This window comes from Mya arenaria, chromosome 13 (genome assembly GCF_026914265.1).
Source record: "Mya arenaria isolate MELC-2E11 chromosome 13, ASM2691426v1".
Taxonomy (NCBI): Eukaryota; Metazoa; Mollusca; class Bivalvia; order Myida; family Myidae; genus Mya; species Mya arenaria.
The window spans coordinates 52,899,695-52,927,453 of NC_069134.1; the positions used below are offsets into that span (position 1 = coordinate 52,899,695).

The 27,759-nt window shown below is 34.1% G+C and overlaps 1 protein-coding gene across 1 annotated transcript; it reads right to left on the bottom strand.

The window, feature by feature from the left end:
- Window positions 1-1,496: 1,496 nt before the first annotated feature.
- Window positions 1,497-22,732, bottom strand: LOC128214720 (uncharacterized). Its single transcript, XM_052921343.1, has 3 exons — window positions 22,551-22,732; window positions 2,869-3,480; window positions 1,497-2,493 (listed from the first exon to the last, which is right to left on the bottom strand). Exons 1-3 carry the CDS (start codon window positions 22,597-22,599, stop codon window positions 2,393-2,395), a joined length of 762 nt encoding a protein of 253 aa, XP_052777303.1. The 5' UTR covers window positions 22,600-22,732; the 3' UTR covers window positions 1,497-2,392.
- Between the last annotated feature and the right edge of the window lie 5,027 nt (window positions 22,733-27,759).

The window sequence follows — 27,759 nt, forward strand, 5'->3', positions numbered from 1 at the left end:
CATTATCATTTTATACTAAACTAATGTTAATATTTAAGTCAATTTTCAAGTAAGAAAGACGTAGCTTCTGTATGTGAATGATAAAGTAATTGTCACTAACTGCATCCAAATGCAATTAAATTATATGGGAAGCATTTTGCCTCGTAGGTTTTTTACATAAATATGGTATAAATACAAATAGTTAAATGTCTTTATAATGAATAGCTTTGTTCGAAATGTGCTTTGCAATATAATTAGAGATGAAGTGTTTTAAATACCCTTTTTTCATTTGCACTTTTTATTTACTCTTGAAATTTTAAAAACACGTAACAAAAGAAAGGGATGAGTACAAGATAAATGTGACCGTTTTACAAGAGTAGAAGCGTGGAAAAACTATATAGCGCGTATTATTTTGTAGAAAAATGTGAATTTTGTCAGATGAAACTAGAAAGGACGCCTCAAGAGGCCCGTAATGGTGATCTAGAAATGACGCCTAAAGAGGCCCGTAATGGTGATCTAGAAAGGACGCCTCAAGAGACCCGTAATGGTGATCTAGAAAGGACGCCTCAAGAGACCCGTAATGGTGATCTAGAAAGGACGCCTCAAGAGACCCGTAATGGTGATCTAGAAAGGACGCCTCAAGAGGCCCGTAATGGTGATCTAGTAAAAGGACGCATCAAGAGGCCCGTAATGGTGATCTAGAAAGGACGCCTCAAGAGGCCCGTAATGGTGATCTAGAAAGGACGCCTCAAGAGACCCGTAATGGTGATCTAGAAAGGACGCCTCAAGAGACCCGTAATGGTGATCTAGAAAGGACGCCTCAAGAGGCCCGTAATGGTGATCTAGAAAGGACGCCTCAAGAGGCCCGTAATGGTGATCTAGAAAGGACGCCTCAAGAGGCCCGTAATGGTGATCTAGAAAGGACGCCTCAAGAGGCCCGTAATGGTGATCTAGAAAGGACGCCTCAAGAGGCCCGTAATGGTGATCTAGAAAGGACGCCTCAAGAGGCCCGTAATGGTGATCTAGAAAGGACGCCTCAAGAGACCCGTAATGGTGATCTAGAAAGGACGCCTCAAGAGACCCTTAATGGTGATCTACAGTATTTACGTAAATTGAATTTATATGGCCGGGATGTTGCTGTATTTTTTGAAAGCAAATACTAAACATATTTGTACTATATTCACGTGTCGAGAAATGCCTTTCCCAATTTACCCGACGACTAATATAGCATCATGCACACCATTTACAATTGTCTCTAACAATTTGGTATTTTCAAACATCTTAGAAACATATTTTAATCAATTTCTTATTAATAAAACGTCAATAGCTGCCTGAAGGTCATTATTTTGCATTGTTAAGCACATGTCTGTGTGTGTGTGTATGTGTGAATATGTGGATGCCATCTAGAACGTTACAATGCTGAGAGAAGAATAATGAAAAGACAAGGACTGGATAAATGGAGTCTATGTGCATGTAATATTCGGGTGATGAAACGAGTCCCCCACAAGGGACGCTTCGTGCCTCAACTCATATCTAATGATCGATCCGACTCATGTTTTATGATCGATAAGAAGTTTTTGAATTTTACTGCTAACATATTTATAAAATTTATATACGTGTCCACATAATAATTCTATGTCTTGAAGATTCTCGGATACATGGATGTTTGTCTCCTCTAACCATAAGTAAACAATGCGGTTGCTGATCTAATTCCGTTGATTTATATCATTACATAAATAATGTATCTTACCTAGAAACTTTACTAGGTTATGGTAATGGACGGGGAAGATTAAACTGCGAACGTCTGTTTCACATGAGACAGTATATTAAATTATTCACAGGAGTGTAGCTAGGCCTAAGTTGAGTAGAATATAAAAAAAAAACATGCAGGCATGAGAAGAGGTCCTATGAACTTATCTAGGACAGCATAAGTCTTGTGCGCGCCAGGGGCTACATTACCTCATGGAGCTTCACAAGTATTTATTATGTTTCCTGACTAAGTGCCCTGAAACAATTGAAGACAATTCTGGTTCTTGCTACGTTTTATCTCCGAAAATACCCAAAATAATTCTGTATCACGATAAGTTGACAAAGAGAGAATAGGCACTAAGTAGTTTTGATACGCAATAACACAAATATTCTACTTTTATATTTTCATGAACAAATAACAAAAAGACGACATTTCTTTAAACGCTTGAACGATTTAAATAAGGCTATTATTACATTCATGTGTGTGTTATGTGTTTGCCTTTTTTAATTCACCTTTCCTTTGAATACAAAACATCCAAACGGCGAAAGGGTACATGCTTTTGGAGACACAGTAATAACTTAAGGTTCAAAATGTTTCACAGAAGTCAAAAGGAGAAAATGTCGTTATCACACACCATCATTGCGCAAATGTCTACAAGTGACGTCATCGACCGTCATCACACCGACAGGTGCCCTGGATACAGGAGAATGTTCCCTGGCAAGGAAGCCGGTAGAACCAACACATGCTACCATTACTGCACTCGGCTGTAATGCAAATTATTACACGTGTGTCAAGATTACAAGTATGGTGTATGTTTCTTTATTTTTTTCTCTTAATCTTAATGGTTAAGGAATTAAAACGACACCACTTACATAAAAGACATTAAGACAAAATGATATATTTCGTTACGGCAAAATGCTGAAAAAAATCTTTAAGTTACAACGCAGAACACATCTTCATAAATTTGTTCTATTCATTGGAGTTATTTGTGATTTGGGACGTAGTTGTACGGTTATTGCGAAGAAAGGAAATGGTTTTTGGTTGAAATAAAATACAAATCTCATATTCACATGAAACGGAAAAAAAATCACGAGCAGCAAACAAATCGAGAAATCTTGTTAATCAAACGTTAGGCCTACCTTCTCTACACTGACACTCCCCTCGATAGTCACAGTATGGGTAAGCACAATCTCCTTGCCCGGAACACGAGGAAGGACATGACTTGCGGGACCCACAATCAGTGTATGCCATTCTCTCTTTGAGGGGGCATCTCAAAACATCGTTCTCTTCCATATTTTCATTGGGTAGAATTTGGTTCTGTGTACCTTCAAATGTGTTCGGTATAGGGTTTATTGTGGTGTTTCCTGGGTTTTTGTCGTGTGCATTATCAAATTCATTTTTTGTTTCTGAGTTGTTGGACGGTAAAGAATCCAAATCGTTTGATAAATTTATCTTCGTTAGAGGCATCTGTTCTTTTTCGTCGAGCAACTCTGAATTTAAGCTCGGTTTGTTTTGGAGTTTTGAAAGTTTGTCATCAGATAAAACTGATTTAATAAATTCTTCCACTCGATTAATGTCTCTGTTTTCAACATCTGCAGTGTCCGAATCTTCCCTTGATGTACCATACTTATTTTCATACAGCGTTTCTAGCAAGTCAGGCCAGAATGCTCGGCCTTTAATATCTTTAGAAACCTTGGATAGCGGCTCGTGTATTTTGTCGGCATTTTGAGGCGGAACATTGACTGCCACAACTGAAAAGAAAGCAACGGGAGGCTTTAATGTTATAGATATTTGTATAATCTCTTTTTCATGTAGTTTATTTTGGTAATCCTAGGTTTGTAATGGTAATAGCTTTAAAATCACTCGTAGCTTTTCTGCACTAAATGAACATTGGTGAAATGAAGACCATGGCTATTGTTTCAGTGATAAAAATAATATAAAACACTTGAGGATCGAATTGTTCAATTATCATCATTCAATATAAGATCAAAACAATACACCTGCAAGCAAGGATGTGCTTAGATAGCAGTTAGTTTTACCTTGATTGCACTGTGATATATTATAGTATTATATTGCATAAAACAATTACTCTTGTTATTATTTATACTTATGAGGGGAAATTTTATATAGACAAATGTTACGGTTTTTACTTCATACAACAGTCATTCAAAACTAACCGTGCTTCTTATTTCACCCAAAACGTAAAACCTTGAAATAATTAAGGATGATTATGAAAACGATCAAACTTTTTCATGAAAGAATGTATTTATTTTCAGAATAATAAATATTTTAAACATATGATTGATTGATTGTCAGCCATTTCAGGATTCAGATTTTACTACAAAAATAAACCTTCGATTAGTATCATACAACTGCAACTTCGTGTGATTGCTTAAACTCGCGTTTCATACAACATTTGACATCCCAGATTGCCAGATTCTTGGTTTTCATTTCAGTGTTTATAAAAAACTGCTCATATGTTGTACAATGTCATTCTCTCAGGTAGGTTCTACATTACGAAACGATTAATACTTCTAATACATTCACGACCGTTGTTTTGCATGGCTTCGATTAAAGCTGCTCATTAAATGTATGACATCTAAAAAACAATGTTTCACGTCGTTTGGATTTTAAATATTTATGCAATACACTGCATGTCGCTGATAATAACAAAATTGTTGATGCTCGTTGGGCTCCTGTAATATATCAAGGTACTTTTCATCTACGTACCACTTAACCATGTATCTACATGTACACATGCAACATCACGGAAAGTTGCTAAACTGTTGCCTCGGCTATGCACAACTTTGCCAATGTTTCATTTCATAATGAGGTAGAACACTACAATCTTTCACAGCAAACCGTTACAATCCATAAATATTCAAACATCACATTCATCTGTCAAAGAAATAAAACACACATTAAATCATTTTTGTATAATTTCCAATGAGAAAATTAAACTTTAGTCATGAATGAAATAGTCCAAATACTATATCAGAAATATTTAGATCACATTGATGCTCACATTACAGCATTCTGAGTGTGTCATTGAAACTGTGTTATTGCTTTGTATTAAATTAAATGTTGCAAATACAAAAATCCATCTTTCATTATTGTGAATTAATTAATCTAATATGAAGAGAAGGCGAGCTGGATCAAACAAGTGTTTAACGCTGATAAGTGTATCATATTGGATTGAGCTTTCCCTGATAACATTTATGTATTAAGTTCCATTTACAGAGCGTTAACTAACAGTGCGGGGCGTCACCGTGCAATAAAGCTACTTTGTTGGTATATAAAAACTTAAAAAGTCATTTTTATACTTAAAAGTCTGAACAATTCAGCTGGAGAGATATATCTGTTATAAAATCGATGTCATGGGAACTGTATGATTCCTTTGGCTGAATACAATGTGTTTCTTAGTCGAGATGATTAACAATACAGCAGAGGCCATTACTTCTGATTTCCCTAAATATTTTTTTTGTATTTACATTTGTGTGTGGACCAATAACAATCGAGGATTTTTCAAATGTTCTGACCATTACTTTTACGTTAATCGATTCGGTCTAATGCACTAAAATACTTTTATAGAGTAAACTTTCGTCAGTCTATTTTTCCACAAATGCTTAATTATTAACTGGTATAAGTATATAAAGATAGCTTTTACATGGTGTTTGCATTTCAGTGTGCGCCAATGACAATCGGGACTTTTTTCCAATTTTTTAAAAATACTTTTTTAGCTCAATTTTGACGATCTATAGAAAATAGTGCGGGCTATCCCGGTATACGCGCGCTCTATTTTTTTGTAAATTACCAAAAACAATTCTTATAATCGAATGTTCCGTTTTATCAGAAAAAAACACTTTTAAAATGGTATAAAAAATATGTTTATTTTAATAGTTCCAGGTTGATTATTTCAAGGAAAAATATGAATTTCTTCTTGCTTCCCAAAATATCCTACACAGTATCAAAATGATAACCACTCGAAATGATGCTTTCTAAGTAAGTATTAGAGGAATTATATTGTTTAAGCTTGTCGTAACAGAGAATCAACTTAAGTAATATTATGCTTGACTTGGATTACTGCAATCATTAGAACAATTAAACAAGGTAATTCACATCAATACTCTCTTTACTGTACTCTACTACGATAGTGTATGCTCTCCACGTCTGTTGGAGAGATGTGAACACTTTGCTTACTTTTAAGTCAGACTAAATCAAATGAACTACAAAATCACTTATATTGCAAACTAACCAACCAACATTATGTGGATAACTTATCGACGTTTTATACAATTTCATATATTGATAAATCCAAAATGAAATTTAATATGCTGTACTAAATCAAGCAATTGTCAAACTGATACAAATCTGGGGGGGGGGGGTCCGTACATAAACAAATAAATCATAAACGATCGGCTTGGGAAAATGTTCGAATAATTACTAAACAATTAGTATGAACTTTTCCTCTCTTCGTCTGTCATTTCTACTCCCTTGTGGAGAAATACTTTTCCAGGAGTTTTTTTATAGTGTATTTGTTCTTATGTTTCAGTGCAAACAGTTATAAACATTCATCAATGAACTTTTATTAATGAATGTATGTTCATTAATAACAGTTATTGCACGATTGTGTTTTTTGATTTAAACATGGCATAAATACATGACTAAATTTCAGCGGTCGCCATTTACGCCATTTGAGAGGTCGAACGCGTAAGCAAAACACACTTGGATTAACATTGGAATGAATGCATTTTTACAATGTTCATAGTTTGTTTCATTATACATTGGTATTCATTCACCACTTACTGTCTGACCATCGAGGGCTTTAAGCCCGGGCTGCAGGTTTCAGTTTTAATACTGTTGCCGTGATTTTAACTTTTAACTGTACATTCTATGTTTTTACTTACACAACCTTGTCCTGAACGACAAATGTATAGCTCACAAATTTCGAGACTTCTCAACTTGAAGCATGAGATGTATACGGATGAAGAAGAAGACCACGCTACGTTGTTGACAAATTGTGTGCCGTGATGGAATATTAAACAACAGTTAATAGTTGTTTTATTTTCAGAGAAGTTCACATTAATTTATCATCAAAACAATACTGTCATCAATTTGCTTATTTCTATTTCTGCCTGTGCTTCCGGAACAGTAGCAATATATATGTAACAATGAATAACAATGATTAAATAATGTGGAACCATCGAAACCGTTTTGAAATAACATAATGAAAACTACAAGGACAAGCCTAGTATTCAAATAATTAAGACGTATAAAAACCGCATCATAGGCACAAGCTAAGGGCAACCCATTTTAACACGAGAAACTTAACTGCCAAACATTGTATCCTTCAGCTGCATAAAATATACCGGTAATTATGTAACTTTGATCTATAGTGTATCACATTACTGATGGTTATTATATTTTACAAAAAAGAAATTGCACTTTAAAACTCATGTGGGATGAATTGTAGCGTGCCTCATAACAGAAAACGTGTGATAGTTTCTTAGTGTTGGAATTTTCTGGCAAGAAATTGAGATTTCTCTTCAACATGGTACGAAAAATGGAAGTAAAAAATGCAAACTGATTGATAATCAAAGGGATGACTGAGCTGTCGTTCAAATGTTTTATCGGTCGATATAAAAAATAAAAAAAATAAGATGCATTTGGTTTAAACAGATTTTATTGAGCAAATGCAAATCGATTTTTTATATCCGGGATTGGATCGGTATAAATAAACTAATAAAGTTGCTCTAATATTACACTTACCATTAAGGGCCTTTCACGAGGCAAAAGTCGTTCAAGTTTTTTTTTAGTTTTAAGGTTAAATATTTAGTTATCTTAATTCATATAACCTTTGCAACCTGTGTAGCTGTAATATAAGGAGTTGAGGATTGTTTACGAAAAATTTTTTTATCAGATTTCCAATCACAATGCATTTACATTTTCCGGAAATGTTTTAATGCAAAATGAATATCGTTTTGTGTCAAAAATGGCCGTATTACACAATTAACAATGTTTTAAGGCGTTGTGGTGACTGCAGCTGTTTCAAGAAGATAATTGCATTTTTGTAACCAAGAAATGAATTTAATCCACTATTTTGTTGATAAGGTAATCTAGGGCATTGTGACAAACACACATAGTTAAAATACCGACATACTTTTCCGAAAATATGCTTATGCTTGTTTATCCAAAATCTGATAAAACCTTCTTTCGTATAATTTGGTCAACTCCTTACTACCCCAAAAAATGTCACTAATGATGTTAGTTGTGCTCCAAAAAAAAATCGTTCCTCAAAACTAAATAAACCATGAACTTTTCAAACGTGTTAACTGTTGGCCTGCCCCACTCACTTTTGCACTGTGGAAGGCCCTTAAAGTCAGTCAGTATTTAAAAAGTACACATACAGACAATAAAACCATAAAACTAGCTAAGAAAACTAATTGGGAGACAGCAAATTCATTTAAGTATTTTGAAAAATTATGTATGTTGAAGACATAATGAGACTGCATTTAGTAGAATATTAAAAAATAAGTTGTTTGCAGATGGAAGAGCAAGCTCGGAAAGAGAAGCAAGATGGAATTGAAAGACGCAAAATTTAATTTTTGTAATAGTTCTCAGTCATGAACGTGACTGAAAATAAAGCTTTAAATAAAAGCTTAACTTTAATTTTAATTTTAATTTAATCGTTAAAGAATAATGGCTCCATTAATTATCAAGTAATGAGCTCATTTCAGTTAAATTCTTGTAAAAATCCGGTAATTGTATCGATCTTTCTTTTTAACAGATTAATGAGCCCTGTTTTAGTATCGCCAGTCCATTAAATCAGATTTATATCGATCTAATTAGTCCCGAGTCTTTACTTCTCCGAAGAAAAAGTAAAGTAACGTAAGACGTATTTTCCTATGCCGATCAGTAATTACTTTTGTATTTCCTCATGTCAATAGTCCGTGTCAAACAATTCTTGAAATAAGACAGGAGCTTCCGGCCTCATTTTCTTGAAAGCTTTTGAGCGTAACAAGCTAAAGTAACTTATATCAATATGCCAAATGACTTACTTGACCTTGATTTAATCAAATAGAATGATAAATTTGTCGAGAATACCAAATAGATATTTCCTTTTATAATCGAACAATTCTCAAGAATATTACTTTCACACATTTTCTACCAAAACAAATGTATTGAGCTTATTGCTTAGCTGAATTCTGTTATAATAATTAAGGGATACGAGAAATCAGGGTTTTAACACTTAAGTTTTTTTCTTAAAAACACAACAGGTTTGCAGAAGGCCATTGATATCGAATGAACCTACGTACGTCGATAGACTTTTCCAAAAATCAATGCAAATGCTATTCGATAAAAAAATCTTCTTTGGTAAAATTTGGTCTATGTTTTTGTGTCAAAATGTCACAGACTAGACAATCAACAATGTATTTTGTGTTCTTGGTGATATAAGAAAAAGAGAAAGAAAGTCAATATATTGATAAAAAACTGGTGAATAAAATTCAATTTTTGGTTGCAAAAAATCAAAAGGCTGAATTGCAGAATAGCTGAAATCACAACAATACCACAAGCTCTTGTTGTTTGGGTAGTATTTTGACACAAATTCATATTCATTTGTACATTGCAGAAAAAAAAACACTTTTTATTTAAAATCCGATAAGATATTTTCGTAAAATTTGTTCAACTCCTTCAACTCCTTATTACATCTATACATGTTGAAGCGGATGTATGTATTATGCTTGTTGAATATTGAACCACAAGATTATATAAAAAATGAAGATTTTGTGCATTCTTTTGGTTTCATCTTTTAAACGACACATTTGCACTGTGGGAATGTCCTTAAAGGCGTAGAGATCAAAACCTAACAGCAATTAATGATCTATCAACTAAGAAAAACGTCTCATAAAACATACAAAAACTACCCTTTATCAGAAGGCTTGGACGGTGCTCGTCCTTTTGCAATTCGAAACGGTAAGGCAGACCGTTCACTCAATTCTTCCCAAGAACATTACGTCGTATTATAATTTTTATAAACCTTAAGACTCCAGATAAACATATTGAGTTTGATTGTCGTCTCTCGGAATTAACAGTAAATGGTCGTTCAGAGACGTTTAAAAATGATTTAAAGTTTTATGTTCCTGGCATTGCTGCGTTTGCTTCAGAGTGTTAGGAACTGTATATCCGGATATATATTTTTATAAGGAGTAATATTTTTTTGTATGTAACGGAGTGGTTGTTACCATTCCGTTGGAGATCAATACTTTTATTTGCATAATCGAAATTGCTCATGTAATGATACACATTGTTTAAAATCACAATTTGTTTGTTCGCAATCAATAATCGCCATTGCTTGGGATAAAAGTGTGAAGATCGATCAAACAAAAAGCATTGCGTTCAGTTCATTTATGCAATTGTTGTGAAGCACTTATATTCTGATATTGCATGTGTTGAGTGTATTATAAACTTGATATATTGTTGATTTGTGTAAGTGTTGTCTGCAATGTTGCTCGTCATGCACATGCCCTTTACCGGTATCTCGGTAAATGTTTTAAGCTAGTGTGCTTGTAGTCTCCACTTTTTGAAGTTTATATTATTTCGGATGTTTTGAGAGAGTTCTTATTAGGAAAACATCGTTTTTGTAAAGAAAACAAAGAAACAAAGTTATATTTTTCAAAATAAGCCGCCGCTCCTTGTTGTCGAGATTCTCTGTTAACAATTCACTATCCGCAAGCATGCAACACTCGACTTAAATGCTTTCCGAATATTACCGGTACAAACATAAATAAAATCCGGAATATAAATGTTTGTGGTCAGTTGACCCTCCGCAGAGCGTATCTTGGTCGGAACTTGTTATTCGAGGCTAAAGCTGTGCGTGAAAAGTTCAGGGTACTGTTCGCATTACTTTAGATTGCGACTCTGAGTGTATTAGCCTGTTATCCGGAATAGAAGTGTTAGTTGTAGGTAGGCCCTCCGCAAAGCGTATCTCGGTCGGAATTCAGTATTTGGGGCTCAATGTGTGCGTAAAAGGTTCTCGGTACTGTCCGCATGGCTTTAGATTGCAAATATGTTTGTATTATCAATCTTATCCGGAATAAAAGCTGGGTTCAAGCTATGCGCACAATGTTCAGGGTACTTTCCGTATGACTTTAGATTGCAACTGTAGGTATATTAGCGCAGTAATCAAGAAATAAGACTGTTTGTGATCGCTTGACCTTCCGCAGAGCGAATCTGGGTCGGAATTTAGCATTCAGGTTTAAAGCTGTGCGTAAAATATTCATGGCTTTAGATTGCAACTATGGGTGTATTAGCGCTGTAATCCGGGGATAAAAAGTATGGTGGTCGGGTGATCCTCGGCACAGCGTATCTCGGTCGTAATTCAGTATTCGGGGCTCAAGATTTCGGTAAAAGGTTCAGGGTACTCTCCGCATGGCTTAAGTTTTGCCAGTCTGCTTGTATTAGCACTTTAATACGGAGGGAAAAAAATGGTGGTCGGGTGACCCTAGGCACAGCGTATCGGGGCGCAATTCAGTATTCGGGGTTCAAGATGTGCGTAAAATGTTCAGGGTACTGTCCGCATCGCTTTAGATTGCCACTCTGCTTGTATTAGCACTGTAATACGGAGAAAAAAATTTGGTGGTCAGTTGTTCATCCAGAGAGCGAATTAGGGGAGGATTTCAGTATTCGGGGTTCAAGATGGGCGTAAAATGTTCAGATAACTGTCTACATGGCATTAGATTGCAACTCTAGGCGTATAAACACTTTAAATTAAGCTACTTTAACATTTCTTTTAATGATTGATGAACATTTATTGCACGGAAACCTGCAATAATGCATTGTAAATTAATGCCAGAGGGTACTATAGCCTTCTGCTGGTACCTTGTGGCATTTGCATCACGATTTAAATGGAGTTTTGATTACTAGTATTTCTTGACATTTTAGACTCTGGCGAATCCTTATGTACAATTTTCTCAAACAACCAAGACGTTAGACATTTACGCGTCTGCCGAATACCAATTTGTCTTGATTTGTGTATCGTTATAAGACGGATTTCGGCAGCCCTCTTCCGATTAGCTGTATGATTTCTTTTTTCAAGTGCTTTTTGGTCGTAAATTGCCCTTTTCTTTGCCCATTTTGAACGATTGAGAACGTGAGTTCAAAAATATTTGCTTCTCCTTTTTTTGATATGATCTTAAATCCAACCGCACAATTAAGTTATGTCCCGATGACTTTTACCATTCAGGCATATACTTCCTTCAATAGAACGTGATGTTCCTGTGTGTGTTTGCATGGTAACCTTTAATAAGATATTGTAATATAAAAGTTTAGTTTTGTTTTATTGGTTATTTTAAGTCCCATGAGTACATGTAGCAAGGTGCATAGTTCAGTATTTTATCAGTTTGTGTGTTTGGTATGGTTCTATATCGTATATTTTCTTGTATTGTTTGTGTGTTTGTTGTCTTGTCGTGTTTAGTTTCGTGTTACGTGGTTATTGTCCTCTTTGAGTTACTGTCCGTCAATGTCCGTCAATGTCCGTCGATGTCCGAGTGCGTCAGAGCGTAAATACTGGTTATGCGAGTTTGTCTATATTTATAAGAGTGAGTGATTGGTTCATAATGCCCTTTTCCCCTTTTCCGCTTCATTGCACACGCCCTTATTTACATAAACACATAAATCTTTCCATTCTGAATCGTCATCGACGCAAGTCAAGACTGCAATTGTAACAGTTGTAACTCATTTATTTGATATTCGCTCTTATCTTTGAGCTGAAATATTTAAGTTCTTTCGTATATAATTATTATTTAGACGTACCTGGTAAGTTTATTACTCGTATTTCTCGTAAATGTCAATTTAATCGGATTTTGTATTGAATGCAACCAAAAAAAACAGAAATGAACATTGATGGCAATGATTAATGCAACTAAATATTCTGCTTATGCTAGCCATTTATGAACAGAACGGCAGATATAATGATACAAATGATTCTGAGATTTTCTTTGTGTTTGACTGCCATTGAAATTGACATTGTGTATTGTGTGTTTACATTTGATGCATACGGAAAAAAACCTTTGTTAGCGTATGCCATTTGATATGGTTCACGAAATTCGTACAAACTTGCTATTCTCGATAAAAGTTACTGCAAAAATTGCATTAATGCTTAGCTATAATAATGAAGTTATTAAGATATTTATTGTTTCAGAGGTCCTAAGGCTTGCCTAAAGTTTATGTCGGTAGAACATACAGTACAGCATAGAAATGGAAAAAAACGTGTTGTTAAGTATAATTTTGTAAATGTTTAGTGAAATTTGTAATACTAGTATGTTTTTTTTTTGTTTTTTTAGCTATTAGTTTATCCACTAATATTTATATGTTATGATAATAATTTGAATTGGTTTGTACATTTTTGCATTATTTTCAATTTATTTGCGTTATTTTACGGGAGTCCATTTTGCATCATATGCCTTGTATTGTACGTATTGTGCGTATTTAAATGTTTGAATTATGGGTCATACTGACCTATTTCAAACATTAATGATTTTTATATTGATACTGAATATTGTATTATAAGTTCTATCTATGTTACCTAAGTTATATCATATTTGTTTATCCCTCATGAATAATACTGTTGGTTGTGACTTAACATACCGAGACATGAACAATAACCAATGACCATTACCATAGTCTTGGTGTATGCTATATATGCTACCGTTATATAATCATGTTGGTTTCCTCTCCTCTATAGTGTTTGTTGATTGTAATTAAAGCTACATGTCCAGTAACCATTGACACTAACCATGGTCTTGTATGATGACATATACTTAAAAAGGAATAAATAAACAAAAAAATACACTCAGGTTGTAAAGAGCTATAATCAATATAAATAAAATGAAATATGTATGAAGCCTTTTGGCTGTCTGAGCTAACAAAGAGAAATAACTAAACTGATTCAACCTTATGTGTAACATGTATTTGCTATCATATGCTTTATACTGTTGGATATTGAGTATGAGGGCAAACAATAGAACGTTTAGGAGGTTGACGGTAATAATAACAGAACAAGTATTCAAATTCGACTAGTCCAAAGCGTATCATTTAACCTTAATTAGATTTTTTTTATCGAAATACTTCAAAACATTGTTAATAATAACAGTTGATCACATGTTATTTCTTACATATCTATTGACATACTTCGGTAGTAGTCCATACTCTCGGCATGTAAACGATTAATTATTTAGTGAATACCAAGCTAATTAGAACTGCTTTTACCACAGAAAACATTGATGTAAGACTACGTACGTGAAAGTAATCTGTCCTTGCCAATCAAACTAAGGAAAGAGAATAATTTGCAGTTGATCTATAAACAAGATAAGTCTTAAAGGGAAAATAAAGTACTGTGTGAAACCGTATCCTTTTATAAATAAATCTGCTCAGCTTTTGTAACGATACATCGCATTTAAGGTTCCGTTGCTAACGTTATCGCTACATGGAAATGAGGGAACGATGACTTTGACCATCGAATCAAATTGTTATTAATTAAAATGATTTCTCTATATCCATTGGACACTGACCAATGGTATCCTTTTACTTCAAATGAACCGAACAACATTAACAAAGCTAGAACAACATTTTAATGATTGCGCAAATGCCTGTACATTCATGGTCGTCAGGTTACTTATAATCAATCCATTTAAATCAATCGAACTTTTTAAAATGCTGATCTAACTGTAATAACGGAACTTATTAACATTCCATTTTAAATTCACGACCATTGGGACTTTCGTTAAAACCTATTCGTTAATTTACCAGGAGTTAATTCCCAATTGTACACTATGACTTGATTTTAAAAAGTCATGAGTTTAGCTCGCATTTAATATAAACAATGTGTGTGGCTTCGTGAGAGGTATTATTAACATTGGAATACCATTATACAGTTATCTTAACATAAAGCATGGACTTTTCCTGGTTGCTGAAAACATTTGTATTATCTGTAATGGCACTGCCATCAGCATGTTCTGTGTTCATGTCCATATACATAACTACCGCAGTTGCTCATCAATTGCTTTCGAAATCCTATACACGGTTCATTTTATTGTAGGCAAAACGATATTCCATAAATATTATCTTACAACTAACCAATTTACTCATTGCTGTGTGTACTTTCGTGTGGGCTGATGATTTTTTAATTATTTTGTTTATTAATTGTAAATTGATACATTATGACGAATGCACCAAAACTAGTTTCATAGATTATAATTTAGTCAGTATGTTGTTCTACAAAGGCTTTATTGTTAAACTAGTGTCAATAGTAAACGGTAGAGTATGCTTGGTGTTTGCATTTTGTGTGAGCCAATGACATCGTTTTCGACTTTAGTTGTTCATTTTTGGTTTGCCGCAATCCATCTGCCTTTAAACAGGATATTGATTCCGTTTTTATCTACTGGGTTGCCCCTATAGTTCCCAAAGGTTATAAAAAAACGTGGAAAAATCTCAATTGGAAAGACCATAAACTGTATTAATTTGGCGTGAAAGTAATTTTGAAAGATACAGACATAGATCGTTTGAGGTATTATCTGATAGTAGCTTCTAATTACGAGTTAGTATCTCATACTTATTACGAACTACCACGTAATGAGGAGTTAGTATTTCCTAATCAAAACATACTAGCACATAATGAGGACTTAGCATCTCGTTATTAGGAGACAGTCTATTTCATTAGTAAAGACATGGTAAAAAATGGTTTGCCATTTCCCAGTGGGAGAAATTATGTGCTTGCGAGATTTTCAAAGTTTTGCATGTTCATACAATGCAAACCGAACATTACTGAATAATATGAAACGAGATTAAGCAGCAGAGAAGTAAATTATGTGAAATGATTGTAAATGGAAAAGAGCCTGAACTTACGTAAAAATCAAAGGGTTAAACGATCGTTTAAAACCAAATTATAAATGCAAGGAGTCCGTGCGTAGTGTACTCTGGGCTTATACCTGGAATTTCCATTATTTAGTGTCTTAAACTGTCGTTAAGCTTGGAACCAGTGTTTGTGGTATAGAAGGAAAGCACCAAAAAAGAACATATTTTTTTTACAATTATTATGATCAATTATACTTAAAGGTTCTCACCCACACAATTAGTCACTGTGACGGGAGTGTGCCGATCAGACAGATTGCGACCATATGCCCAGTCGTTGGACCTTGGGAAATACTTAAGTGTTGGTGTTTGAACATATTCGTTTACTTCATTATTATAATGGGGAAATATGTTGTCCACTTCTCTTTTGTTAATAAGCAAAGGGTCATGGTCCCCTTGCATTACTCATGTGATAACAAGTCATACTTTTTTTTCATTTGTATAGGCGGGCTTTTCAAGAGAATTAATTAGGAAGTCGCAATTGTAATGAAAACACGCATCGTAAGTTGTAATAAAAATAGTGATTGAAAAGAATTATTGTGTTGATACCAATATATTTGTGAGGTCTTACACTATGAACGACCGGAAAGTAATTGGAAAATTATCTGATCAACACTGACAAGTATAGGCTGACATAAACACGTTTTTATTTCATTATCAAAATATATTCCGACAGGGAAATGTTTCTGATTGATTAACTGTGCAAAAATGACAGCATTTCATTGTGTGGTGTGTATGCCTAGTTCATATGGAAAACTTAAGTTAGCATTCGTTAATTTAAAACAATAGGGCATATGACTATTTAACGATTTCTCCTTATAATAATATTCATAATGAATATTTTACATTATATATACATATCACGAATATGCTCTGAATAATTCTAAATGTGCGTACTAAGATATGAGTAGATTTGCCCCAAATCCCCAAGACGACTAACATCTAACCAGATTTTTAAATACCATTTGACAAAATGTGTAAATGTATAAAGTGTTGTAATTATTCTGCTCTTTCAATGTCTCAATGTGCATGTTAGTGCACGTCTAAAATTATCTGCCCATATTGATGGCGTACAAGTAATCAGGATTCCAGTTATCTTCATAATTCAATTACCTTGTCTGAGATTGACTTATTTTAATTCACTTAAAGCCCAAGTGAATTCCAGTATAGCTGACTGTTCCAAGGCAGTTACCCCAATGTTGGGAAAAGTGTAATGTTGGGTACCCATCAATTAGTTTAATCTGTTGCATGTGTAGTATAATATACAGACTGATCAAGCTCCAGGCCATGTGGCTTGACCTCTTTAATACAATAAGGGATAACATATTCACTTTTGTTTTTGAAAGAATGACGTCTCTACTCAACATTTCTACAGCTTATAAATCAATCTTTAAACGGATGTGCTGTTAATGCAACTGCATGTTCTGTGTATTCAAGCCATTAACAAGCACGGCAACTGCATTGATGTTATTCATTCTAAGACTTTCTATTTGTATGACTGCATGATACTAGATTAATTTAGTTCTTTATGTACCGTGTGTTTACATTAAATGCACTTGAAAACAACTTAGTTAGCTTTTTTTGTCGTTCGGTTGGAACTCGCGGCAATAGTACGAACCAGCTTTTCTCGACAGAAAGTCATATTTGACTGAGCTTTCTCAGCAATAATACCGTAATGTGTATACCGTATTGAAGTATTGCCCTATAAATACTATAATGCCTGTTTGTAGTAACTGAAATTGAAGGAACCGAGACATGTCCAGTAGCCAATAATTCTAACAGCTACCGATACATGAGCGAATAATTCTGACAGCTAATGAGATATGTTCAGTAGCCAATTATCCTTATATCTACCAAGAAATGTTTAGAAGCCAATTACCCTAACATCTACCAAGAAATGTCCAGTAGCCAATTACCCTTACATCTACCAAGAAATGTCCAGTAGCCAATAACTCTTTCATCTACAAAAAATGTCCAGTAGCCAATTACCCTTACATCTACCAAGAAATGTCCAGTAGCCTATTACCCTTACATCTACCAAGAAATGTCAAGTAGCCAATTACCCTTACATCTACCAAGAAATGTCCAGTAGCCGATTACCCTTTAAATCTACCAAGAAATGTCCAGTAGCCGACTACCCGTTACATCTACCAAGAAATGTCCAGTAGCCAATTACCCTTACATCTACCAAGAAATGTCCAGTAGCCAATTACCCTTACATCTACTAAGAAATGTCCAGTAGCCGATAACCCTTTTCATCTACCAAGAAATGTCCAGTAGCCGATTACCCTTTCATCTACCAAGAAATGTCCAGTAACCGATTACACTTTACATCTACTAAGAAATGTCCAGTAGCCAAATACCCTTTACATCTACCAAGAAATGTCCAGTAGCCGATTACCCTTTACATCTACCAAGAAATGTCCAGTAGCCGATTACCCTTTACATCTACCAAGAAATGTCCAGTAGCCATTTACCCTTTACATCTACCAAGAAATGTCCAGTAGCCAATTACCCTTACATCTACCAAGAAATTTCCAGTAGCCAATTACCCTTACATCTACCAAGAAATGTCCAGTAGCCGATCACCCTTTTCATCTACAAAGAAATGTCCAGTAGCCAATTACCCTTACATCTACCAAGAAATGTCCAGTAGCCGATTACACTTTACATCTACCAAGAAATTTCCAGTAGCCAATTACCATTTACATCTACCAAGAAATGCCAGTAGCCGATTACTTTTACATCTACCAAGAAATGTCCAGTATCCGATTACCCTTTACATCTACCATGAAATGTCCAGTAGCCGATTACCTTTGTCCAGTAGCCGATTACCCTTAACATCTACCAAGAAATGTCCAGTAGCCAATTACCCTTTACATCTACCAAGAAATGTCCAGTAGCTTATTTACCCTTACATACACCAAGAAGTGTCCAGTAGCCAATTACCCTTATATCTATCAAGACATATCCAGGAGCCAATTACCGTTACATCTACCAAGACATAACCAGGAGCCAATTACCCTAACAGCTACCAAAACATATCCAATGGCCGAAAATTATAACAGTTAACGAAACATGTCAAATAGCAAATAACCCTTAGAGTTACAGCTACCGACATGTTTTCCGTAGCTAATATCCCTTACAGCTACGGGTACGTTTTAATAGCCAATTACCCTTGCAATGGCACAAATTAAAAAATATTTTCCAAAACAAAACACTATCTGCAACAATAATTTATCTTAATAAATTTATATATATATTGGTGCTACCCCATTGGGTCTTTCAGCGAGGATAAAGGGAGATTTATTTTGATAGACGGTTTCTGAAGACTCATTTAAATTCATATTGCGACATGCATTGTTTTATAATGGGCTCTATACTGATGGCCTTTAAGTACATAGGCAAACAATCATGTCGATTCAAAAAACTGGACGTCAAACAAAATGTAAACTTATGACAGAATTTCCAAAACAGTGTTACAGATATCAAAAATAAAGGAATATTTCTCTAAATTTGTTCATGGTCATAAAAATATCATATGAAAGTACAAAAATAGTCTTAAATCACTGATTGCTCATCCCGATTTTAATGGTGATGTTTTAAAGAAAATTCGTAAAATTTAAGGTTTTCAGCAGCTAGTTGGGCAGATAGAGTCAATGAATTTCTTGGGTTTTAAACCGTGAATAAAACGGCAATACTTTGAAGAGTACTTACGTTCTTGTTTTTATTGATGAATTCCTCATAAAAAATATAAGGTTGAATATGGCGTCCTACATAACTAAACTTTCAGTGATTTGATTTTATGAACATTTTGCCGATTCATGTTATATTTAAGACCGCTTTTTCCTGCTGGCTAGGGATGCTCCAGCGTGTGACGTCTCTTTCATGTAAAATTTTACTTTGGTAATCATTTGGATGAAAAGTTTAGCTAATACATGTCGTTTTTATTTGTTTGTTCCCAGTTTTAGTACAATGATGCATTTTATTATGAAACTCTATGAGCACACAGTTTAAAACCTTATATTTGTTAAGGCAGACTGTGTTTTTTTGTGTTCTATATCTTTGGCGTTTACCCTGTGCCATTTAACGGGGTTTATGTTTAAAGTTTTGGCTACTGTGCTTGTTTCTGTAGTTTATCATAAAAATCTTGTCCTAAGTATTGCATATAGCCTTAATTGCAAAAGTATTTCTGAAAAACTTAAAGTTCATCATCAAACATAACAAGTGATTTTCAAAATGTCTAACATTACCACTGAAATAGCAATAATACGATAGATGCTCATATTCTCCATGTAAACATTTTTATTTAGTGAGATCTTTGCGTTGCATTGCTGAGTGCGGCCTTACAAAATTACGTAAACGTATCTATCTTTGCCAATCACATAAGGGAAGGAAATTTGTTTGATGTATTTTCCCCTGGAGACAATAACTAGATCATTCTTGAAGGGAAAATAAAACAATGACATGACAGTTATTGTGTTAACCGTTTTCATTACAGATGTAGGTCATGTTGTACTTTAGATTCCCGCCTATAGATTCTGCCTATTTCTTTATATCCTATTTTGATTTTAACGCAATGATAGAAACAGTGTATTTACACAAGTTTTGTACAAATGACTCATTTTCAATATACATATAGTGTCTAACGTGCAAATTGTAAATGATTGTTTAAATTTGATTTTGGTTGATATACTAATGCCTTAACAAATGTTTAGTTCAACCTTAACTATGATTATTCTAAACTATTTAATACTTTTGACCAATATTTTAAGACCTATGTTTCACAACATTTGTTAAAACCATTATTGGCATTAATGGTGCACATTGACATATTAGCTTTAATGAAATGTCTGTTGTGTTCTGTACATGTGTACAATAAAGAATGGAATACAAAAGTATTCATTCAAATTTCTCTTTCTGCCCTGAATTATGTGAAAACATGGAAAAGTAAGACTGCCTTTTCTAAACAGATGAATGACACAATAGAGGTCATAACAAATTTCAAAAATATGGTTTCAATGGTAACATTAATACTTTATAACAACCGGATCAGCCTTCAAATTCAAATTCACTTTAAAAAATTGTCTGAAGCGGCCACTTTCCTGACAAGATGATAACCTTGATTCTGACACACTTCCAAACCAAGCCGCATTCGCTCAACGGAGTTTACCGAGTAGCTATGAAAGCTGCAAACAAGAGTGCTGGACCCAGCCTCGCTTATGTAGCTCACGCTCGAGCCAGTACATGCACAAAGATGTTTATGATTACATTAATTTGTACATGTCAATGCCACCATCTGAGCGCTTATCAGGGAAATGGCCGCTTCATACGAAATTCTAGAGTGAATTTAAATTTGAAGACTGATAAGACTGTTCGTCAAATCGTAGATTAGTCTTTCAGTGGTATTTTGGAACACCTATACACAGAAGCATAAACCACTGTTTTTGTGTGTAGTGCTATTTACACAGGGACACATTGAAGATTGGAATTCACTGTACAGTTAGACTACAGGAAAAGACGAGAGTGGGACATTGAATTCGGCTTGTTTGTCTATAGTCAATAAAGCTATACCAACCTACCGCATACCATTTTAAAGGGCATTGATTCCTTTTTTTCATGGCACCTTGTTAAAAATAGATTGTTTTTATGTTGATTAAGAAATTTGAAAACCATACTTGACTCTACTGGTACGTTTGAGTTATAAACCTTGTTTCTTTCTTGCATATCAAAGGCATTAAAAATATTCAGATGTGTTGTTTATTTCATAATATGTACCCAAAATGATATTTATCAACATTTTAGGCACAAACTATGAGTCACATGCCTGTGCCTCATAAATTATTAGTCATAATACAAAGTTTGCATTTTGCATATAAACATGGCAGTGAAGTTCGACTTATTAGCATAATAGAGGGACGAACATGTTAGTTTACATTAAATTGAATACAAAATTATCCATTGCGTTATCACTTTGTCTGCACACTGTATTTAGACGCTAAAGATTGACATTTTCTTCTGTTTTTCAGCACACAATGTTCTCTCTTTCAATTTTATCATGTCGACGCTTATAAAATCAGTTGTATAATGCACTTCAATGATCCAGACTGTTTTTAAGGTTACACTAAAAATCGGTTGATAATGAGTGAAAAAATATTTCTAAAAAAAATGTAATCTGTAAAACTGGAGCGGGTGAAAAAAATGCGACGGTGCTTGAAAAACTAAAGTGTATTTTGGGGCTTAACCTAGTACAATACAATTTAGTTAAACACTTCTTTTACTGTAGATTTGATAAGGTAATAATAATCAGTACTAAACATGAACGAAAATTGCAAAATAAATACGCAATGACTAGGTCTATATTTAGAATGGAAATACTACATTAACGGTATGCACTTGTACCAAATATATCAAAAAATAGATAATTCCGATCGCAGAAAGAGATTGAAACCTCCCATTTCTTAGTTTGTTCTATGGGTGGAATTCAACCGATTTCGAATTAGTATTTTTTTGCATATTTCTGATACCCGATACATTTCCATCATTTTTTATTTTATACTTTTTTATTTTTTTTTATGTAGTTCGATGCCTGTAAAAATGATAATCAAAATAAAAGTGTTTGACAAAATGGCCTGCATTAGCTTTTAATTAGTTTGAGACCCTAATCTTGTGCTTTTATTTATATATAATTTATCATGATTTAGTGCAGAATGAAAATATATTGAAGAATGAAAGCTTGTTGAGGATAAACACACGCACTGTCCGAAGCACTTTCTTAAGGTATAATATGATAAGCGAAATATGATAACAGTCCAACGCAAATCTACATGTACCTTATTAAACTCATTTCAAAAACATTTCTTTCCTGAAACACAAAGTATTTTAAGTCTTAGTACCGGAAGATGAAACTTACCTGCGGAAACTATTCCACAGGTACAGAGGAAAGCAAACAAAAGCTCCATACTCAGCGATATCCTCGCCTTGCTGTACCTAAAACACTAATGCCAATCACACTGTTGTCACAATATGAAGAGACCGTGTGTTATATAGTTCCAGTCACCATCATCACAATGTGGAGCTATCGCTGCGCTCACAAGGATTTATGAGTTACACAGAGTGCGCACAATAGATGTTTGATGTTTCCAATAGATACGCCTTTCAAAGCAATATAGGAGACGGGCATTCCGTTGTAGTGTATGTTGAAGTCCTGATTTTGTGTTAATTATTACTGGGCGGTATCAAGGTGTGATAACCTCAATTATTCATATTGGTACATAGCTCCAGCAAATCGTTATTAAAGGATTGTATTTATTTCCGAAACACTCTGTTGGAGACCAGCTGTTTAAACTGAGGGGGGATTCTAAGCGGAAAAATGCAAAAGGAAATTTCAGTTGCTTAAAAGGTCTCAAAATATATTTTGCTTATCTTTACAATTTCACAAGATATTTTTAAATTAGTGATTTGTTTTCTAAAAAGCTGTCATTAATTAATAAGAAATGTTAAGGAACATTTTTAAAGCATTTGAACAATTCATTGCCAACACTTTTATATACCAATTTTGTTTATGGATTTTAGTTTTTAATTTTTCATCATAATAAATTTCAAAATTTAGGGAAAAGATCCAATAATAAATATATATTAAGATAACTGTAGATCGCCTAAATGAACTCTTACTTATTTGGTGTCCGTACTTATTTGGCCAACTAGCTCCTTACAACTTTTAAGATTGCAGCACTATAACTTGTGTAGACTTTCCATAACAGTCATAGCAAAAACACTTAAGTAACACTGGGAAAGACCATAAGGAAGCCCGACATCACTCCTTTGTAAACTTAAGAAATTACCTCTTTTTCAAATCGCAAATGTCGGTGACTGACTTTTGCCATGTCGTTTTTGTAATTAAATAGTTTCTAGGAGCATCGTATCGATTTAGTATCGATGGTTTTCATTGAAATACTGTCAACAATTGATTTATTACTATTCCCAGAGTTTGCATAAGTTAATACCAATATCAATGTTTCTATAAAGGGAACGGTCGTGTTTCGAACTGATTAATATGTTGCCATTATTACCCGTTTGCAACCCAATTTTTTCACCAGCAACAAAATTGACAAATTTAAATTAAGCAATCCTAAGGATCCGAATGATCGACGTCGCGCGCTTTGGGGCCGTCGCCGGCGTCGGTCATTAATATGACAAATGAAAAAATCGTGAATAAAAACGTTAAAACTACCGATTTTTCAATGAGGTTATTTTTTTTTCAAATCTTCTTTCATTAAGAGGATTGTCAACACATACACATAAACCAAATGTGCATCGCAATGAAATCATCATATACAATACAATGTTATCCATACATTAACGGCCATTGTTGTCTTGGCAACTATGGGGTTTTTTTGCTTTTTGTTTAAGATTTGCAAATGTTAGTAAATTTAAAGTTTATTTTTTCCAGTTTGGCATGGCAAATGAGCTTGACATTATTAGCAGAATATGTAACAATGCATGGCTAAAGACGTCAATGTCTGAAATCCTTTTTCGTACATTTTTTTGCTATGAATGTCGGTATAAACACTTTATTTTGTATTACCTTTTTTAAGTGTCAAACGAAGTTCTAAGAGTTGAGGGAGAGATTGGAGGAATGTCCATTTTGGGGCACCTTAACTGGAAGGAACATCAATGTGACAACAATGCATGTGTGTCCTATGTTGACCAGTTTCAAGCGCGTGTACATGAAAGAAACTATAAAGTCAAGTCCAATATGACCACCGACCCCACTGTTACAATGACAAATAAAAAAGGGTTTAAGGTGTTTACAAGAAAACGAGAACATTGTCTAATAATCCGAGAACTTTGTAATATTTATCTCCAGAGCAAAACATATCACTAAGGACTTGATTTTGTATTTATCAAATATCCTTCACCAGACAAGCGATTCAGAAACTTCGCTTTTTTGAGATAATAAGATTCATATTTTCCATAAACGTTAGTGTATATTTAATTTACACGTTAATGGTTAAACGCATACACACTATTAAGGCATTAACCCAGCCTTTTCTTCGACTCCATACAGTACAATTCAACTTGTCTTGACAGCCATGTGTATAATCATAGAATCACTCATGTATTTTGACATTAAACGCGATTAGTTAATTTTGTTGTTAGAAGCGTTTTGAATTATAAATATTTACACTCTCTAGTACTTTTCTGTACAAATGAAATGACGTTCATTTTCGCATGAATGCCCCCGACGAATCACCGGCGTAGTTATGTGGGCGACCTACTTATTATGCAAATGTGAGTGAAGCGGATGCGCATTTTGGAACGTTCGCATGTGATTTCAATTTTCGCTTTCAAATCGAAATAGACGGAGTTCAGTATTAACTACATTATCACAATTTATTGATCCGTTAAAACAGTAAAAAAAATAGAAAGGGAGGCAAACGCGACAACAGTTTAGGCATATTATGCTATAACCAGTGAAGACTAATAAGGCGGCGTTTTTTTGTTCAGCGTTCACATTGAAAACGATGTAAACAAAGTGGCAAATTTGTATTTCTTTACATTTTGTACACTGTTTATACATTTTGACATCGAAAATACAAGGTATTTGCTTATTCAGAACATAATTGTGTTTTGTTGATACGATTTCACTGTTTCAAACTGAATTGTAAAAATAAAGACATGGAAAGAAAGAGTCACTGTCGGTAATTCGCTTTGAACAAATTCGGATAGATTTGTGGATGTTTCAAGCAAATATATGGAAATGATAGAAAACGAATTGGAAGCACAATGTTTTGGCTTTTTCCGACTAAAATAAAATAAAATAAAATACATAAAAAAAAAAAAAAACTCAGTTCTTAATACTTTTGTTGCACAAGAACAAAATCTTGTGATTCATCTTCGACCGCATCTATATTATGTTCAAAAACAAAAAAGTGCACAAGTTTACCCTTAAGGAACCCCATTATACCTTCCAACTTCAATACCCAGCGTATGACTAGAGCACCTAAATCTCGAAAAGCGTTTACGAAGATAAAGGAGAAGGTTGCTCTTATGGTAGAATTCAACATCCATTCAAGACTAGAACTCTTTATAATGGTCACACCTAGAAGAGTTGGATATATTATTATGCCAGTCTTGCTTTTAAGTGTTTGACATACGGTATTTATACTCCTGTATGATTACGTTGATATCCCCCACGTCATAGGATAACCATACGAACTCATAAACAAATTTAAACAGAGTTTCAAGGACCTCGGAGGCGCAAGCTCGCCCATCTACATTTAACATAAAATAGCAATTTTTAGGATATCTATATCTGGGCATATGTTACAATTTACACCAATACTTGATGAATCTATTTACATATTCAAATTAAGCAGAAAACGTCCACATTCTTTTGTGTAATGGCACACTGGCTCCAATATGTCTATGATTGAACTAATTAACTCGAACTCCCTTTTGTTTGATCGCCAAAGCATAGACACATTGGAGCCGGTGTGCCATATCAAAAGGTCTCAGTCAATTGTAGGCTGCTTGGTGATCTCCCCTCACTAAACGAGCAGAGGAGATCTCTCCCGTCACACAAGAAAGAACTGGGGCCTGTTCCAATAAAGACCTTAGACGTAAATTAAATTATATTACGGTCATGTGTTCGTTATTTGCTTGAGTTGAACTTTTAGCAGTATTAAAATGAGCACTAAATTTGAGAAAATAAGAAATAAATACATGTATTTTGCCATTTCCGACGTGTGTAAAGAATTAAGATTATTTAAGTTATAAAATCCTTTTTTGAAACGGGTCTCCGGATTTTAGCTTTACAATAAAAAAAATGCAGTTTATTTCAACTAATCCTATTATTTGTTCAATCTTTGAAAGAAAATAATGTTTCAAATAAAAAACAAAATATGTTTAGAAGAAAAAACACACACAAAAAGAACATTTAAAAGGCAGTCACGTGATTTTAATCAAGAATTACTGCAGTGAATATTGTACAGCAAAGGGAATTAACTAATGCGTCGCGTTTGGGTTGATTCCTTTAATTTCAAACATATTTTAAATGTCCTAGTCACTCTTTATGTAGAATGCATATGTATACATGCAACTGTGTGTACTATTATATCGCTTTTAATGACTACATAAACCCATCGTCAAATTCTATAAATACGTGATCCTTTTGTAATGAATCTGGCTGACAAGATAAGTATAATTGTACTATATCAAAAATGCGAAACAGTGGCTCCAGCTTTTTTAGGGGCTGTATATAAAAAAGCAATTGTCACTTTCGAGCGGATATTCTTATAAAAAGTAAGTATGACTTGACATTGTTCCTTATGTCAGGATAATGAGGGCTTGTTAGAGAAATCGGGGTATAAAGTGCCATAAAAATATGTTTAATCTTCACACGTATTTCGGTTATTTTGTAAACATACTGTTTATTGAGTAATAAGAACAATTATGTCATCAAACACATGCATGTTTACAAACGAAAGTATAGAACTAAATCACAATTATCAGCTGAATTTCACTATAGACGGTTATATTTTAGATTTAAAAAAACAACAACAGTATAATCGAGTTTTGTTTTTTTTGTTGGGAATGAATAAGATGGATCTTTACGAATATTGTTAGTTTCCTTTCACATTTAATTCCGAATACAAAACAAACCTTTCTGATATCAAATGCCAAGACTACTAGTACAAAGTAGATGCATTCAGTCTAACGATTGAGAATGGTCCGCAATGGACGGCTCTGGTGTCTATATTCTAAATAGGATGCCACTTTTTTCCTATTCGGGTTTTTCGAGAGTTCATTTGTTTATTTTTAGGATAGCTAGATGGGTGTTTGTATGAAGAGCTGACGATAAACGTATAAAACAATAAGTATGTCAAACAAAAGTTGAAATCGATTGCATTGCGAAGGATTATAAATAAACACAAAACCATGTTCTAATTGATATTTATTGCTGAAGAGAGGAACAAAACAAGTTCTCACATTATAACATTAAAAGGATGTTGTTGTTGTTGTTGTTGTTGTTGTTTCTTTTCTCTTTGAGACCTCGATGACCCCTTTTATTTGCCCCGCAACAGGGCAATAGTGTCGGAGGCCATACTAGGTTTGAC